The sequence below is a fragment of the Oncorhynchus nerka genome, linkage group LG13, assembly GCF_034236695.1.
Source record: "Oncorhynchus nerka isolate Pitt River linkage group LG13, Oner_Uvic_2.0, whole genome shotgun sequence".
NCBI lineage: Eukaryota > Metazoa > Chordata > Actinopteri > Salmoniformes > Salmonidae > Oncorhynchus > Oncorhynchus nerka.
The window spans coordinates 42,754,976-42,772,288 of NC_088408.1; the positions used below are offsets into that span (position 1 = coordinate 42,754,976).

Consider the following 17,313-nt stretch of genomic DNA (forward strand, 5'->3'; position numbering starts at 1 on the left):
GATCAAGCATTTAAAATAGATACAATTTTATTGTTTGCTAACTGATATTTCATGTCACAACAATATATCATAACAGAATTGCAGGCAAATTTCTTGGAGATTGTTTTTGGGGGGAGGGGGTCCCGTGACTAATCACTACCATTCACTAGCACTTTTGATTACAGCCATGACACTACACTGTTATTGTAATGATGCTTCTATTAAGATGACTAAATACTGTATGCCTTTTCATTATCCTTGAATGCAGTTGGGACCCGTTACAACACATTCATGAAATACTTAGCCACAACAGATTTATTACACAGCTATGTAGTCAAAGTAAATGACCAAATAATGCATGTAACAGAAAAATACATGCCACTTTATCATTGTCTCCTATTCTGTCATGCACTCAAGGTTCAGTTTCTGCAAATTGTCTTTTCCCTGCCGTCTTAAACCTGGGAAAGGCAGACTCACATTTTATTTTCTTTATGATACAGGGAAGACATGCATGCCTGTGTGTAGAGGCAGTTCATCTTTCAATAATATTGACTTTGCAGCTTACAGGTGTCATGAGCTCTTTATTCCAAAGTTCAATTACCAAGTTCAATTACTAAGTACATAGCATGAGTGGATTCTGTGATTTACCTTCTTCCTTTTGCAAGTGACTGCATTACCTTTTCTATTTACTGAAAATGAATGGTGGCCTTAGACACAATGGTATTTCCAAAATGGACAAAATACCTATATGGACAAAATAATAGACAAATGATAAAGACAAATTATTTTTAGTAGTGCATTTACAGATTTATTTTGAACATACAAATCTCCGAAAAATAAATGACATGTGTTTCACATTGATGTTGCATACATACGAAGGGCATCAGAATCACATAGCAGACATGCTCTCCCTGTGCTTGCCTGAAATGACTTTCTGGTTCTGTAAACCTCTGAAGAATGTCCCTGTGAAAATGCCTCATGAGCTTAGTTCAACAGTCGTACACCATTAGAACCCAAAATATAAGTTTTTTTTTTTTACGCCAATGTTTGTAAACAAAGTAAAACACTGTATAGCAACAAAACATAGTTAACTATAATTTTGACGTCATGATGGTTAGTCCTTGCATCCATAGCCCCGCCTATGAATTTGAGAGTGGCTACATTTATCCAGGCCCATTCCTCAGAGGTGGAGGTGGAGCCAGCAGATATCATACATGGCTTTTAGTTTAATGTTTAAAAGGCAATATAAAGAAATTTATTTGGCACTTATATTCCACATTTGCTTCCGTGGAAAATATACAAATTCTGCCTATTAAAACCTGCATGATCCCAAATATTATTGAACAGTATTTCCATCAGGGTTCTTTCCTGTATTTCAGAGTTCCGGGTTCCCAATTTCCAGAATCATCCTCTGCTCCCAACATTCCCAGGTGTGGCTGCTGTCAGCTGATGAGTATGATGTCATCATTGCTTGGAGCCCTGAAACAGAACAATCCAGTCATAATCCCAAACAAAAAAAAGTTGACTGTCATTCCAGAAAATCTTTTACTAGCTTCAATCACCCTTAGGGAAAAAACACATTATTTGACATGTGAACGCGTAAAGCAGGCTACCCTTACATGTACAATGTTTTATAATTATCGACTGTCTCATTGAACACAGGACAAGCAGTGTTTCCCTTACCAAAATTGCTTGACATAAGGGGAGCTCGAACCCATGGTTAATGAGCACTGTCATGTGAGGCAACTGCTTTAGCTAAGTTTGCCACCAGGAGGCAATTATGTTGATGGCACGTCATGACAGCTATATGACAAGTCCATATGGCTCTTCAACCCTAGGTTGTCTGGTAAAACTTAAAGCTTTGTGTTTGCATTCCAAATGCCACGCTATTCCATTTGTAGTGCTATGTAGGGAATAATGTGGCATTTGGTTGTAGTCCCTGAAAGTTAGAATGTAGAACATATTGAAAAGGCTTATATTTCTTGTTAATACAATGTAAAGGAAACACCGAAGTAGTTGCCATTCATTTGCAATGCCCAACATGATGATTAGTTGTTGGCAAAGTTGTCCAGTGGAGGATGAGCCCTCCTTATAAGTACATAATGTTGTTCCCTTTACTGTTCCAAATCCCCAACTACAGTCTCCTTTCCTTTATCATCCAAAGAAAATGTCCAAGGGATCAGGGTTAATCCATGTAAAGTGCTGCAGTATACTATACATCAAATGACTCATGTAGACCTGGGTCATATTCAGGGTTGTGGAGTAACAGATTACATGTGATCAGTTAATATTTACCTTTAACTAGACAAGTCAGTTAAGAACACATTTTTTACATTGACAGCCTACACCGTCAAAACCTGGACAGCGCTGTGCCAATTGTGCGCCGCCCTATGGGACTCCCAATCACAGCCGGTTGTGATAAAGTCGAATCAAACCAGGAAGTCTGTAGTGACGCCTCAAGCATGGAGATGCAGTGCCTTAGACTACTGCGCCACTCGGGAGCCCAAGAAAATTTAACTCGGGAGTTAAATGTAACCCGATTATTTTTTTGCAATCACTTACTCTATCAGGACAAATATTTGGGAAAACTAGATTACTTTAATTACTTTTAAATTCAGTGAAGAGTTTTGCAAAAAAAATACATTATCACCTTTGAGAAAACAATGACGTTCAATTCAGCATCGAAAAAAGTTAGTTCCTCCTGAGCGGGTCTGACCCCAAGTCAGAGACCATTGATGGAATCATAATACAGGCTCTGACCCGTGCTGGATGTGGCAAGGGCTACAGTTCATTACGGATTACAAAGGAAAACCTAACCGTGATCTGCCTGACAATGCCTCTACCATACGTACTCAATTCATTTAATGCATGCTTTGACAACATTGAGCCGGGTGTGAGAGCCGTCACCAACCCAGAGGATTGGGTGATCTCGCTCGCCGAGGCCAATGAGAGAAGGGTCTTTAAAATCAGGTCAACGCCGGCAAGGCCACTGGCCCCGATGGTATTCCAGGGTGCGTTCCAGGTCTAATCCTCACATCTGTAATCATGAAGTGCTTTGAGAGGCTGGTTACTCCACACATTAACTCCACCATCCCAGCCACCCTAGACATACTCCAATTGGCATTACGCCAGCAGATCCATATACAATGCAATCTCAATTGCTCTCCACGCTGCCCTCACCCACCTAGATAAGAGCAATACCTGTGAGAGAATACTGTTCATTGACTACAGCTCAGCGTTCAACACCATTGTCCCGTCCATGCTCGTCATCAAGCTTAGGACTCTGGGTCCTGGACTTCCTGATGGGCAGACCCCAGGTGGTGAGGGTAGTCAACATCACCTCCGCCATGCTGACCCTTAACACAGGGGCATGTGCGCTTCGTCACTGCCTATTCACCCACGACGCCATCACAAATTATCAAGTTGGCTGACGACACGGAGGTGGTAGGCCTGATCACCTACAGGGAGGTGGTCAGTGACCTGGCAGTGACCTGGCAGTATGGTGCCCAGAGGAACAACCTCTCTCTCAAGGTCTGCAAGACCAAGGTTGGGGACTACAGGAAACAGGGGTGGTGGGGAGAGGGGCAAGCTCGCCCCCATCCACATCGGCGGGGCGGTAGTGGAGTAGTTAGACAGCTTCAAGTTACTCAGTGTCCAAATCACTAAAGACAAATGTCGTCAAGGAGGCGAGCTTGTGCGTCTTCCCCTCAGGGAGGTTGTAGTTTGGCATGGGCCCTCCAATCCTCAAAAGATTGTACAGCTGTACCATTGAGAGCATATTGACTGGCTGAATCAATTCTTGGTATGGCAATAGCACCGCCCTCGGTAGCGTGGCGCTACAGAGGGTTATGCGGACAGCCCAGTACATCCCTGGCACCAAGCGCCTTGCCATCCAGGCGGTGTAAAAAGGCCCGGAAAAATCATTAGACTCCAACCACCCAATCCATAGACTATTTTCTCTGCTGCTGCACGGCTAGAGGTACCAGTGCGTCAAATCCGACACCAACATGCTCTTCACAGCTTCTGTCCCCAAGCAATATGACTGATAAATACCTACACGGACTGAGTTACCCTTGTATCTTTGTAATAAAAGGTCAATCTTTGCACATTCACAGGGCCCTACACTCACTCCATAGTTTGCTGACTCACATTTATGACGCTACACACCAGCTGCTACTTTGTTTATCTTTTATCCTGTTGCCTAGTCCCCTTACCCCTACAGTATCGACAATCACTCGAGTATCTCTGCACGTTGTAAATATCGTATTGGAACTGACTTAGATTAGCTGCCATAGATTAACATTAGAAGTGCCCATCCAAGAAGGCTCAAGATCATTGGCCACAGATAGTTATATGACGGCATTTTATCTGCATAGCTTTGATTGGACTGATCATATCAACATCATACTTTACAAAATCTTAGCTAGCAGTCATCATGAATCAAGTCAGTCTACTGGCAAATCCTTCTCAATTGAAGAGAAATAAGTAAAAACTATTGGTGCTTGTCTGTCAGGAACCTTACACAAGTTGTAAATTCAACAATTAGTGGTTTGGAAGGAATCAGTTGCCAACTGCAAGCTTTACAAAACAATCACTAGCCTGCTATTTCAGTGGAAAGGGTATGGTCCAAGTCAAGGTTTAAGGGTCTTTGATAAGCTTAAAATGATAAAACATTCACTCGCAACACACCATGGGCCAGAAAAGGTTGAATACATTGGCCATGCTGTTCAAAACAACTGGAAACGCAGAAATCTCAGGAGTTCAGTAAATTCAAGACAACTGGAAAATAAGTTTTGAATGGTCATCCAACTCGGAATTCCATGTCGGGAACATAGAGGTCCAAAAATGTATTGTATGCTGCTGCATAAACTATGTAATAATACGCCAGGGAGATATGTATAGAGTAGCTAAGAAAGTAATACTAAGTGTATGTTGTGTAGTAAGCTGTTAGTAGCCCATGTTTCTCATCCTAATAAGTTGGTCCCTTTCCCCTTCATAACTTAGTCTACTTTTCTGACTTGGTGGTGTACATAAAAATAAAATACATTTTTTATTTGTTAAATGGGCTGAATACAAAAGTAAACCTTACCATGAAATGCTTACTTAGAAGCCCTTAACTCTATTTCTTGAACCGTATTATTGGTTAAAACCTCTCTGGGATATGTGGGATGGTAGCGTTCCACCTGGCCAATATCCAGTGAAAATGCAGAGCGCCAAATTCAAATAAATGACTATAAAAATGTAACTTGGATGAAATCACACATTCAATATACCAAATTAAAGCTACACTTGTTGTGAATCCAGCCAACGTGTCAGATTTCAAAAATGCTTTACGGCGAAACCAACGATGCTATTATCTGATGATAGCACCCCAGTAAACAAAGAGAGGAAAGCATATTTCAACCCTGCAGGCGCGACACAAAATGCAGAAATAAAAATATAATTCATGCCTTACCTTTGACGCGCCTCTAACAAAGAGTACACTAGACTCGATCCTCATTCTGAACAGTGTTACTTCTTCATTTCTCAAAGGAAAAACCTCAACCAATTTCTAAAGACTGTTGACATCCAGTGGAAGCGATAGGAACTGCAGGAAAGTCGATCTGAAATCTGGATTCCCAATGAAATCTCATTGAAAAGAGAGTGACCTCGAAAAAAAATATATATATCTGAACGGTTTGTCCTCATGTTTTCACCTGACAAATAAGTTCTGTTATACTCACAGACATGATTCAAACAGTTTTAGAAACGTCAGTGTTTTCTATCCAGATCTACTAATAGTATGCATATCTTAGCTTCTGGGTCTGAGTAGCAGGCCATTTACTTTGGACACGCTTTTCATCCGGACGTGAAAATACTGTCCCCTGTCCCAAAGAATTTAAGTAAAAAAAATAACAATAAAGAGGCTATATACAGGGGGTATCGGCACAGAGTCAATGTGCGGGGGTACAGGTTAGTCGAGGTAATTTGAACATTTGTAGAGTAGGGGTAAAGTGACTATGCATATATAAACAGCGAGCAACAGCAGTGTAAAAATCAAAGGGGGTGGGTGTCAATGTAAATAGTCCAGGTGGCCATTTGATTAGCTGTTCCAGGGGGTAAAAGCGGTTAAGAAACCTTTTGAAACTAGACTTGGCGCTCCGGTACTGCTTGCTGTGCGGTAGCAGAGAGAACAGTCTATGACTTGGGTGGCTGGAGTCTGACAATTTTTTAGGGACTTCCTCTGACACCGCCTAGTATATAGGTCCTGGATGGCAGGAAGCTTGGACCTAGTGATGTACTGGGGCGTACGCACTACCCTCTGCAGCGCCTTACGGTTAGAGCATGTAGCCTGTTTTAGAGAAATGTAATCAAATATTGGGAGAGATTTCATTCTCTGCTTATGTCCCCTTTATTTATCCTATGGTTCTGACTTGGTGTACAGGGAGAGTACTGTTCTGAATTCGGTTGCTGTACACTTCAAGTGCTGAACAAATAGTTGACTAAGTCCGTCCTAGCTCACTCATTAATGTCTTAATCAAAATTACGGATTGCCTCTTATCCACTCGTCATTCCCTTTGCCATAGTTTGTACATCTCAAATTGTCAGTAGAAACATTTGTTTTATCAAGGTCAGCCATATTTTTTAAAAAGGCAGTAAAAATTTAGGCTGAATGTACAGTTTCGTTGCCAGAAAAGTTTCCGCTGACACCGCCGCTACACCTGGCCAAGAATTCACTTCATGGTGCTAAAAAGAAAGCTCTGCTGTCGGGACAGCTTTTTATAGGCCCTAACCGTTTGTGGGCACTGTTACTCACAGTTGTAGTGCAATTCATGTATTGATTCGTCTGGCATGCATCTAAAAAATTATAATCTGAGTTTGCCCCACCAAGATTTACATGCTAAAATCACCACTGCTAGACAACCATTTATGTATTGCCATAGATTTTCAAGTAGAGGTCAAAGTCAAACTGGAACTCAGCCACGCAGGAACAGTCGCCATCTACTTGATAAGCAACCCCAGTGTAGATATAGCCTTGTGTTTCAGGTTGTCCTGCTGAAAAGGTGTATTCATCTCCCAATGTCTGGTGGAAAGCAGACCGAGGCAGGTTTTCTGCTATGATTTAACATTATGCAGCCACCACCATGCTTTAAAATCTGGAGAGAGTGGTACATGTTTTGTATTTGCATCAAACATAAAACTTTAGATTCAGAACAGTTACAGTTTTTTTTACATATCAAAATAAATCATGCCTTAGCATTAAAAGTAGGAAAAAGATTGAAACAATGCTTCTCCCTCTATTGGATTTTGGTGATATTGTTTACATGCATGAAGCAGGCTCTTTTCAAACCCTTTGATGCAGTCTACCATTCCGCAACACGTTTTATCACAGGTGACAATTTTAGGACTCATCATTGTAGTCTGTATAAAAATGTAGGATGGACCACTGTCTGTAAGAGAGCTGCATTCTCTTATTTACAAAGCAATCTTATAAAAACTGCCTCTATATGTAACTTCCTTAATTAAGTTAAGAATCATAAGTTACCAAACCCGTTCTCAGGAATGGATAACACTAGAGATCCCTTCAGTCTCCACAGATTTGGAAAAATGTTCATTTTGTTTTTTGCCCCGAATGTGTGGAACAGAGTTCACAGCAGTTACATGTGCTGGTGTCACTCGGGCTGTTGAAATTGATTGAGGACCTCTGTAGTTGAATGTGATTGCTTTTATTAAATGTGTTTACTTTGTTCTTGTGTGCTGAATTACAGTATATATAAAAAAAACAAGTATATGTTTTATTATTCTGTTATTGTAATGCATACAGGGCTCTTGTAAAATATTTTTAATCTGTGAATCCCTGTTTTAAATATAGTTTAAATAAAAAATAAAATAGGCCCATTGAGAAGTTGACAATATTTTGGTAGCCTACAGAGAGATGTCTTTTTTCCATCAGGAGCCATTTGTTTTCCGATTTGAGTTGCCACAACTTCCCGAGTTACACCAGGAATACACAATCCCTCCATCAGTGCTCAGACTGTCCTCAGTTGGCTGAGAGAGGCTGGACTGAGGGCTTGTAGGCCTGTTGTAAGGCAGGTCCTCACCAGACATCACCGGCAACAACCCCCATAGGCGACATGGTTGCCGGTGATGTCTGTTGAGGACCCGCCTTACAACAGGCCTGCAAGCCCTCAGTCCAGCCTCACTCAGCCTATTGTGGACAGTCTGAGCACTGATGGAGGGATTGTGTATTCCTCTACAAACCCTCTGCAAAGCTGAAATCACTCGCGACAAATTACTGGGATGTTGACTGAGCAAACAGTGGATTTTACATTGATTCATAAGCAGTAATGTATTAATTTGTCTATTCTAGCCATCATTCCTGGCGGTCCTCATTTACGAGAGATGGAGAACAGTACTTAATTTGGGGAAGCAGTGGCGAGGGGTAGGTTTCTCTAGTGTCTGTTACGGTGTTTGGTTGTTTTCTGCAGCCAGAAGATTTATTTTAATTTGTACATAATTAAGATGTTAAATTTGAAATCATCTTGGATATAAATGTCAGGAAACGATCTCAGGAATCAGTCAGATGTTAAAACCTGTTTGGGATAGGGGCAGTATTTTCACGTTCGGATGAAAAGCTTGCCCAGAGTAAACTTCCTGCTACTCAGGCCCAGACGATAATATGCATATTATTAGTAGTATTGGATAGAAAACACTCTGAAGTTTCTAAAACTGTTTGAATGATGTTTGAATATAACAGAACTCAAATGGCAGGCGAAAACCCGGGAACAAAATCCAACCAGGAAGTGTGAAATCGGAGGTTTGTAGTTTTTCAACTCATAGCCTATCAAATATAAAGTGTCTATGGGGTCATATTGCACTTCCTAAGGCTTCCACTAGATGTCAACAGTCTTTAGAACCTTGTTTGAAGCTTCTACTGTGAAGTGGGGGTGAATGAGAGCTGTTTCAACCAGAGGTCAGAGTGGCATGAGCAGATCACGCTCATCTGAGCTGATCACTTTGTCTGAACAGTCGCCTGGACAAAAGGCGATTTGGACATAAATGATGGACTTTATCGAACAAAACAAACATTTATTGTGGAACTGGGATTTCTGGGAGTGCATTCTGATGAAGATCAAAGGTAAGTGATTTTTTTATAACACTATTTCTGACTTCTACTGACTCCACAACATGGCGGGTATCTGTATGGCTTGTTTTTGTGTCTGAGCGCCGTACTCAGATTATTGCATGGTTTGCTTTTTCCGTAAAGCTTTTTTGAAATCTGACACAGCAGTTGCATTAAGGAGAAGTATATCTATAATTCTGTGTATAACACTTGTATCTTTTATCAAAGTTTATTATGAGTATTTTTGTAAATTGTGGCGCTCTGAAAATTCGCCGGATGTTTTCGAGGCACAACATTAGATCCATAAAGCGCCAATGTCAACTGAGATTTTACCGAACAAAACATACATGTTTTGTGTAACCTGAAGTCCTATGAGTGCCATCTGATGAAGATCAAAGGTTAGTGATTCATTTTCTCTTTCTGTTTTTTGTGCTGGAACTCCTCTTTGGCTGGAAAATGACTATATGTGTTCTTGTGACTAGGCTCTGACCTAACAATCATATGGTGTGCGTTCGCTGTAAAGCCTTTTTGAAATCGGACATGATGGGTAGATTATCAAGTTAAGATTTAATTTGGTGTATTGCACTTGTGAATGTATGAAAGTTACATATTTCAAAACATATTTTTGAATTTTGCGCTCTGCCTTTTCATCGGAATGTTGTCGAGCCTAGCCATAAGAAGTTTTAAAGGTGTCTCAAGCACGCTCGCAAAAGGTGCTTACACTTACTGTAAGAAACACACGTACAAACCATGGTGCAGCGACATCTGAGCTCCAACTGGATTTCAAGTTTAAAATTGTCACTTGTCTCTTTCGTAAAAACACCCCTTGTCACCCTGTTGAACGTCTATGGCCCCAGCATTGACAAGCCACAATTCTTTCTTAAAATGTTTTTGATTTGCTCCCAGATCTTAGTACCACTAATCTAATAATTGGAGGCAATTTGACAGACTGTCTACACGTACGCCATCAAATATCACCTCTGTCCAGGTTCTGATTAATCTAATCAAATTCAGGAATCTAGAGGGCCTCTGGAGAATGCAACATCCCACAGACAGACTACTCAGTCATTATTCTAGAATCTTATTCTAGAAGTCTTATTCTAGAATCGACTACTTCCTAATAGTTTCCAAACTAATGTGCTTAGTTCAAAATACCATAGCATCTTAATAAGCGACCATAGTCTAATTGTTGTCCCGTCAATCTTTCTTTATGAACATAATAGAAAGAGTGGGAGGCCCCGGCGCACAACTGAGCAAGAGGACAAGTACAATAGTTTAATTTGAGAAAGACACCCCAAGTCCTAAACTGGCAGCTTAAATTAAATAGTACCCGCAAAACAGTCAATGGCACTGAAGTCATTTACAAAATAAGGTACCCAATTTGTAGTTACGGTCTTGTCCCATCGCTGCAACTCCTGTATGAAGAGCTGTGTGTCCTCCAAAACACAACTCAGCCAAGCCACACTGCTTCTTGACACAATGCCCGCTTAACCCAGAAGCCAGCTGCAACAATGTGTCGAAAGAAACACTGTACACCTGGTGACCGTATCAGAGTGCATTGCGCCCATCCAGCCGCAAGAGTCAACTGCGCGACGGGACAGGAACATCCCTGCCAATCAAACCCTCCCCTGACCACGCTGGGCCAATAGTGCCCCACCCCATGGGTCTCCCGGTAATTGCCAGCTGCTACAGACTTATTCGAACCAGGATCTCTATTGGCACAGGTAGCACTGCGATGCAGTGCCTTAGACCACCGCGCCACAGCACAGAATTTAACAAAAGTATTATGGTGAGGGTCAATGTTTAAGGTACGAGTTAGCTTTAGTTTGGTAGCTGGCTAGCTATAGCTGGGCTACTCGGAAAAGACGTGAACCTGGCTAACTCATTTTGGAACATCAAAACAGATCGCCTACATTGAATTTAAGACAGATACAATTTCAATTTTGAATAAGGTTTAGAACCAAAATATGTTGAGCTTCAATGTTGTCGGGATATAACATTAGCTAGCTAAACACTTGTGTAGCCAGCTGCTGCTAAGATAAGAGTGGCTAGGTTAGAGTTTTGCATAACAGCTCAGGAACATAGACCAGATCATTCCCCCAATGGGGACATGCAGCATTTCTCCCTTTGAATGAGACCATGATCTGTAATCTTAATTCAGTCTCTTTCTGTTTCTCATATAACAAAAATGAGAACAACCCCAAACAACCTCATTGTTTGCTGAAAAAGACAATTAGAAACATTCTCTGCTAAAGCCATACCCTTCAAATATTCAAAATGGAAATTATCATATTTAATCTTTCTCTCTGATATGGGTGTCCCGGTTGACAACTTTGTGGAATTTCAAAGAGTGCCTATTAGATAATGCTAATATTTCAAATCCCTCTTTACAAGAAAACTAGCAAACCAATCGCGGCGCCATCTGGTGAACATTTAGGGAATGTGGTTCTCAGTTGAGGTCGCAAATGTCATTCAGGAACATGGAGTATAAACAGAAAAACCAAACAAAAAAAACACGAACCTATTAGAGACAAATTAGTTAGGGCACACTACCAAAATTAAATACACAGTAACAGTCAAAGGATGTGTCGTAGCAGAATCAGAATTAGTTAGGTAACCCAAGTCACTTGGGGCCCAGAGAGGGGAGAGGTCAGGATTGTCTTAATATGTGAGGGTATCTGTTAAACCGTGTGAAGGGCTCCACAATGTCTGTACACCAGTCACTCCCTACTTTCCCATTGGGGGGAGGTGTATGGCAGTGTCTGGAACCATTGTATGTCCCCTCTGAAGTCGAAACTTGTCTTTCATAGTATATGACCTAGAGGCTCACTCCTCTCCGTGAGCTTGTCCAGGAGGGATTGTATTTGAGATGGGAGTATCTAGAATTGACATATGCCATTGGATGAGGTAATGTTTTGGTAATAGGAAGTACCAAGAACGAGAAGTAGAACCTTAGAGAGAAAACTGAACGATAATTTATAGCTAATGCTATCTGGCTATGGGATACTCCTCTTTTAAGTAAAAGGCCCTTTGTAAAGTTCCTAAGATCTGTGGTTCGTCATTGTGAGTTGAGAGGGGTGTATCTTGGCAATAAAATATGAAGTATTCTTTTGTAAGCACTCTCAGAATTCATGTATAGACACTGAAATGATCTGAGAGTCAACGGGGTATGGTGAAGCTTATATTTTTAAAAGATGAAGTTTAAAGTATATCTCTGACTTGTGTGTGGTTTGTAAACTCTCCTTTCACTTAGTAATACAGGAAATTACCACGACAGATGACACCTACTCATGTCAGGGTTTCTGTAATTGTACTTATATTTAATATAAAAGTGAAGACATCAAAACTAACACTTTTGCTTACTACAAATCCAAATATATTTTATATTTGAGATTCTTCAAAAGTAGCCACCCTTTTCCTTGATGACAGCTTTGGACACTCTTGGCATTCTCTCAACCAGCTTCATGAGGTAGTCTCCTGGAATGCATTTTAATTAACAGGTATTCCTTGTGTAATGTCTTTATTCTGAATGCATTTGAGCCAATCAGTTGTGTTCTGACAAGGTAGGGGTGGTATACAGAAGATAGCGCTATTTGGTAAAAGATGAAGTGCATATTATGTCAACAGCTCCCAATAAACAAAGAGAAAATGACAGTCCAGCATTACTTTAAGAGATGAAAGTCAGTCAATACTGAATATTAAGAATTTTGAAAGTTTCTTCAAGTGCGGTCACAAAAACCAAGCGCTGATGAAGAAACTAGCTCTCATGAGGACCGCCACAGGAAAGGAATACCCAGAGTGACAGGCCTCAGGAATTGCAGCCCAAATAAATGCATCAGAGTTCAAGTAACGGACATCTCAACATCAACTGTTCAGAGGAAACTGCATGAGTCAGGACTTCATTGTCAAATTGCTGCAAAGAAACCACCACTGAAGTACAGCAATAAAAAGACTTGCATGGGCCAAGAAACACAAGCAATTGACATTAGATGGGTGGAAAGCTGTCCTTTGGTGTAATGAGTTCAAATTTGAGATTTTTGATTCCAATCATGGTGTCTTTTGTGTGGTTCCCACTGTGAAGTATTAAGGTGTGATGGTGCTTTGTAGGTGACTGATTTAATTAGAATTCAAGGCACACTTAACCAGCATGGCTACCACACAGCATTCTGCAGCAATACACCATCCCATCTGGTTTTCTCTTAGTGGGACTGTCATTTGTTTTCAACAGGACAATGACCCAACACACGTCCAGGCTAAGTAAGGGCTATTTGACCAAGAAGGAGAGCTGCATCAGATGACCTGGCCTCCGCGACCACCCGACCTCAACCCAATTAAGATTGTTTGGGATGAGTTGGACCGCAGCGTGAAGGAAAAGCAGCCAACAAGTGCTCATCATGTGTGAGAAGTCCTTCATGACTGTTGGAAAAGTATCCCAAGTGAAGCTGGTTGAGAAAATGCCAAGAGTGCACACTGTCATGGCAAAGGTTGGCTACGTTAAAGAATCGCTAATATTTTGATTTGTTTAACACTTTTTTGGTTACTATTAGATTCCATGTGTTATTTCATAGTTTTGTCTTCCCTATTATTCTACAATGTAAAAAACAGTAAAAATTAAGAAAAACTCTGGAATGAGTAGGTGTACAAACTTTTGACTGGTACTGTATATAAATAAAAACAAACATTCCGTATTGGACAAATTCAGGTAGTATGTTCTTCCATTTGGTGCCTAATGAGCACATCACGGTTGTAAGTTGAAAGTTGTCCATTAGCTGCGTGAAGACTACAACAATTAATGGGTCAATAATGTCAGGCGAATTAGTGGGCTCAAATCAAATGTTATTTGTCGCATACACATGGTTAGCAGATGTTAATGCGAGTGTAGCGAAATGCTTGTGCTTCTAGTTCCGACCATGCAATAATATCTAACAATTAATCTGACCTAACAATTTCACAACAACTACCTTATACACACACACGTAAAGGAATGAATAAAAATATATGATTGAGCGATGGCCGAACGGCTTTGGCCGAACGGCTTTGGCAAGATGCAGTAGACAGTATAGAGTACAGTATATACATATGAGAAGAGTAATGTAGGGCATGTAAACATTATATATAGTGGCATTGTTTAAAGTGGCTAGTGATATATTTCTTACATCCAAGTTTTCATTATTAAAGTGGCTAGAGATGAGTCAGTATGTTGGCAGCAGCCACTCAATGTTAGCGATGGCTGTTTAACAGTCTGATGGCCTTGAGATAGAAGCTGTTTTTCAGTCTCTCGGTCCCCACTTTGATGCACCTGTACTGACCTCGCCTTCTGGCAGTGGCCCGGGTGGTTGTTGTCCTTGATGATCTTTTTGGCATTCCTGTGACGTCGGGTGGTGTAGGTGTCCTGGAGGGCAGGTAGTCTGCCCCCGGTGATGCGTTGTGCAGACCTCACTACCCTCTGGAAAACCTTACAGTTGTGGGCGGAGCAGTTGCCGTACGAGGTGGTGATACATCCCGACAGGATGCTCTCGATTGTGCATCTGTAAAAGTTGTGGTTTTGGTGACAAGCTGAATTTCTTCAGCCTCCTGAGGTTGAAGAGGCGCTGCTGCACCTTCTTCACCACACTGTCTGTGTGGGTGGACCATTTAAATTTGTCTGTCATGTATACGCCGAGGAACTTAAAACTTTCCACCTTCACAACTACTGTCCCGTCGATGTGGATAGGGGGCTGCTCCCTCTGTTTCCTGAAGTCCACAATCATCTCCTTTGTTTTGTTGACGTTGAGTGTGTGGTTATTTTCCTGACACCACACTCCAAGGGCCCTCACCTCCTCCCTGTAGTCCGTCTCGTCGTTGTTGGTAATCAAGCCTACCACTGTAGTGTCGTCTGCAAACTTGATGATTGAGTTGGAGGCGTGCATCATCACGCAGTCAAGGGTGAACAGGGAGTACAGGAGAGGGCTGAGAACGCACCCTTGTGGGGCTCCAGTGTTGAGGATCAGTGGGGTGGAGATGATACCTACCCTCACCACCTGGGGGCAGCCCGTCAGGAAGTCCAGGACCCAGTTGCACAGAGCGGGCTTAATGATGAGTTTGGAGGGTACTATGATGTTAAATGCTGAGCTGTAGTCGATGAACAGCATTCTTACATAGGTATTCCTCTTGTCCAGATGGGTTAGGGAAGTGTGCAGTGTGATTGCGATTACGTAGTCTGTGGACCTATTGGGGCGGTAAGAACATTGAAGTGTGTCTAGGGTGTCAGGTAGGGTGGAGGTGATATGGTCCTTGACTAGTCTCTCACTAGTCTCTCAGGAACAATGGTGGCCCTCTTGAAGCATGTGCGAACAGCCAACAGATAAGGTTTGACACTGTATTGTCCTCAAAGTGAGCAACTCTGTTTAGTTTGTCTAGGAGAAAGACATCGTGGTCTGCGACAGGGCAGGTTTTCCTTTTATAGTCCGTGATTGACTGTAGACCCTGCCACATACCTCTCGTGTCTGAGCCGTTGAATTGCGACTCTACTTTGTCTCTATACTGACGCTTAGCTTGTTTGATTGCTTTGCGGAGGGAATAGCTACACTGTTTGTATTCCGTCATGTTTCCGGTCATCTTGCCCTGATTAAAAGCAGTGTTCCGTGCTTTCAGTTTTGCACGAATGCTGCCATCAATCCACAGTTTCAGGTTGGGCAATGTTTTAACCTCTTAAGTCGACCCTCTACTTTTTTGAACATTCTGTTAAAAATCGCGCAACATTTCAGCGCCCTGCTACTCATGCCAGGAATATAGTATATGCATTTGCTTAGTCTGTGTGGATAGAAAACACTCAGACGTTTATAAAACTGGTTAAATCACTGCTGTGGCTTTACCAGAACAGCATTTACATCGAAAAGCACAGGAAAAACTGATCACTGAAAATGGGAAAATATATCCATGCGCTACTTGAACCCATTGATAAAGGTGAACCACAATTAATTGACTGAGGTTGCAGTACCTACAGCTTCCACACGGTGTCTAGAGTCTTGTCATTTCCCATCGAGTTTTTTCTTGGTCAAACACATGCAGGGCACCGTATCTCCTCAGGTCTAGGACCGGATATTTTCGTTGAGTTTCTAGCCGGACATTTTTCCAGACGGACAGCTAATGATCTTTACATCGCCTCCTGATGAATTTTATCGCTTATTAACGTTTACTAATACCTAAAGTTGCATTACAAACGTATTTGAAGTGTTTTGTGAAAGTTTATCGTCGACTTTTTGAATTTTAAAAAATGACGTTACGTTTTGAAACGATGTTTTTCGTTTATCACACAGTCTACATATAACGATATCTAGGCTTTATATGGACCGATTTAATCGAAATAAAGACCCAAATAGTGTTTATGGGACATCTAGGAGTGCCAACAAAGAAGATGGTGAAAGGTAATGAATGTTTTCTATTTTATTGTGCGGTTTGTGTAACGCCGAAATGCTAATTATTTTGTTTACGTCCCCTGCGGGTCTTTTGGGGTGTTACATGCTATCAGATAATAGCTTCTCATGCTTTCGCCGAAAAGCATTTAAAAAATCTGACTTGTTGCCTGGATTCACAACGAGTGTAGCTTTAATTCGATACCCTGCATGTGTATTTTAATGAACTTTTGAGTTTTAACTAATACTATTAGCATTTAGCGTAGCGCATTTGCATTTCCAGAGCTCTAGTTGGGACGCAAGCGTCCCGAGTAGAAGCAAGAGGTTAATAGACGCTGTGGGTACAACATAACCGATGCACTTGCTAATAAACTCGGTCACCGAATCAGCGTATTCATCAATGTTATTGTCTGACACTATGAGGAACATATCCCAGTCCACGTGATCGAAGCAATCTTGAAGCATGGAATCCGATTGGTTGGACCAGCGTTGAACAGACCTGAGCACGGGTGCTTCCTGTTTTAGTTTCCAGAGTCGTGGTCAGATTTTTCAAAAGGAGGGCAGGGGAGGGCTTTGTATGCGTCGTGGAAGTTAGAAAAACAATGATCCAGGGTTTTGCCAGCCCGGGTCGCACATTCGATAAAATTTGCTGATAAAATTTAGGGAGCCTTGTTTTCAGATTAGCCTTGTTAAAATCCCCTGCTACAATAAATGCAGCCTCAGGATATGTGGTTTTCAGTTTACATAGAGTCAAATGAAGTTCTTTCAGGGCCATCAATGTGTCTGCTTGGGGGGGGATATACACGACTGTGATTATGATCGAAGAGAATTCTCTTG

General features: G+C 41.5%; 1 protein-coding gene across 3 annotated transcripts in view; it reads right to left on the bottom strand.

Annotated features, from left to right (window-relative positions):
* Positions 1-761: 761 nt before the first annotated feature.
* The window catches only part of mcoln2 (mucolipin TRP cation channel 2), an 80,117-nt gene continuing 63,565 nt past the window's right edge, over positions 762-17,313 (bottom strand). For all 3 annotated transcript variants that reach the window (XM_029677068.2, XM_029677070.2, XM_029677067.2), the window contains one exon: positions 762-1,458. In XM_029677068.2, the coding sequence (XP_029532928.1) occupies positions 1,422-1,458 (37 nt within the window). In that variant the 3' untranslated portion in view covers positions 762-1,421. The remainder of the gene's footprint in view (positions 1,459-17,313) is intronic.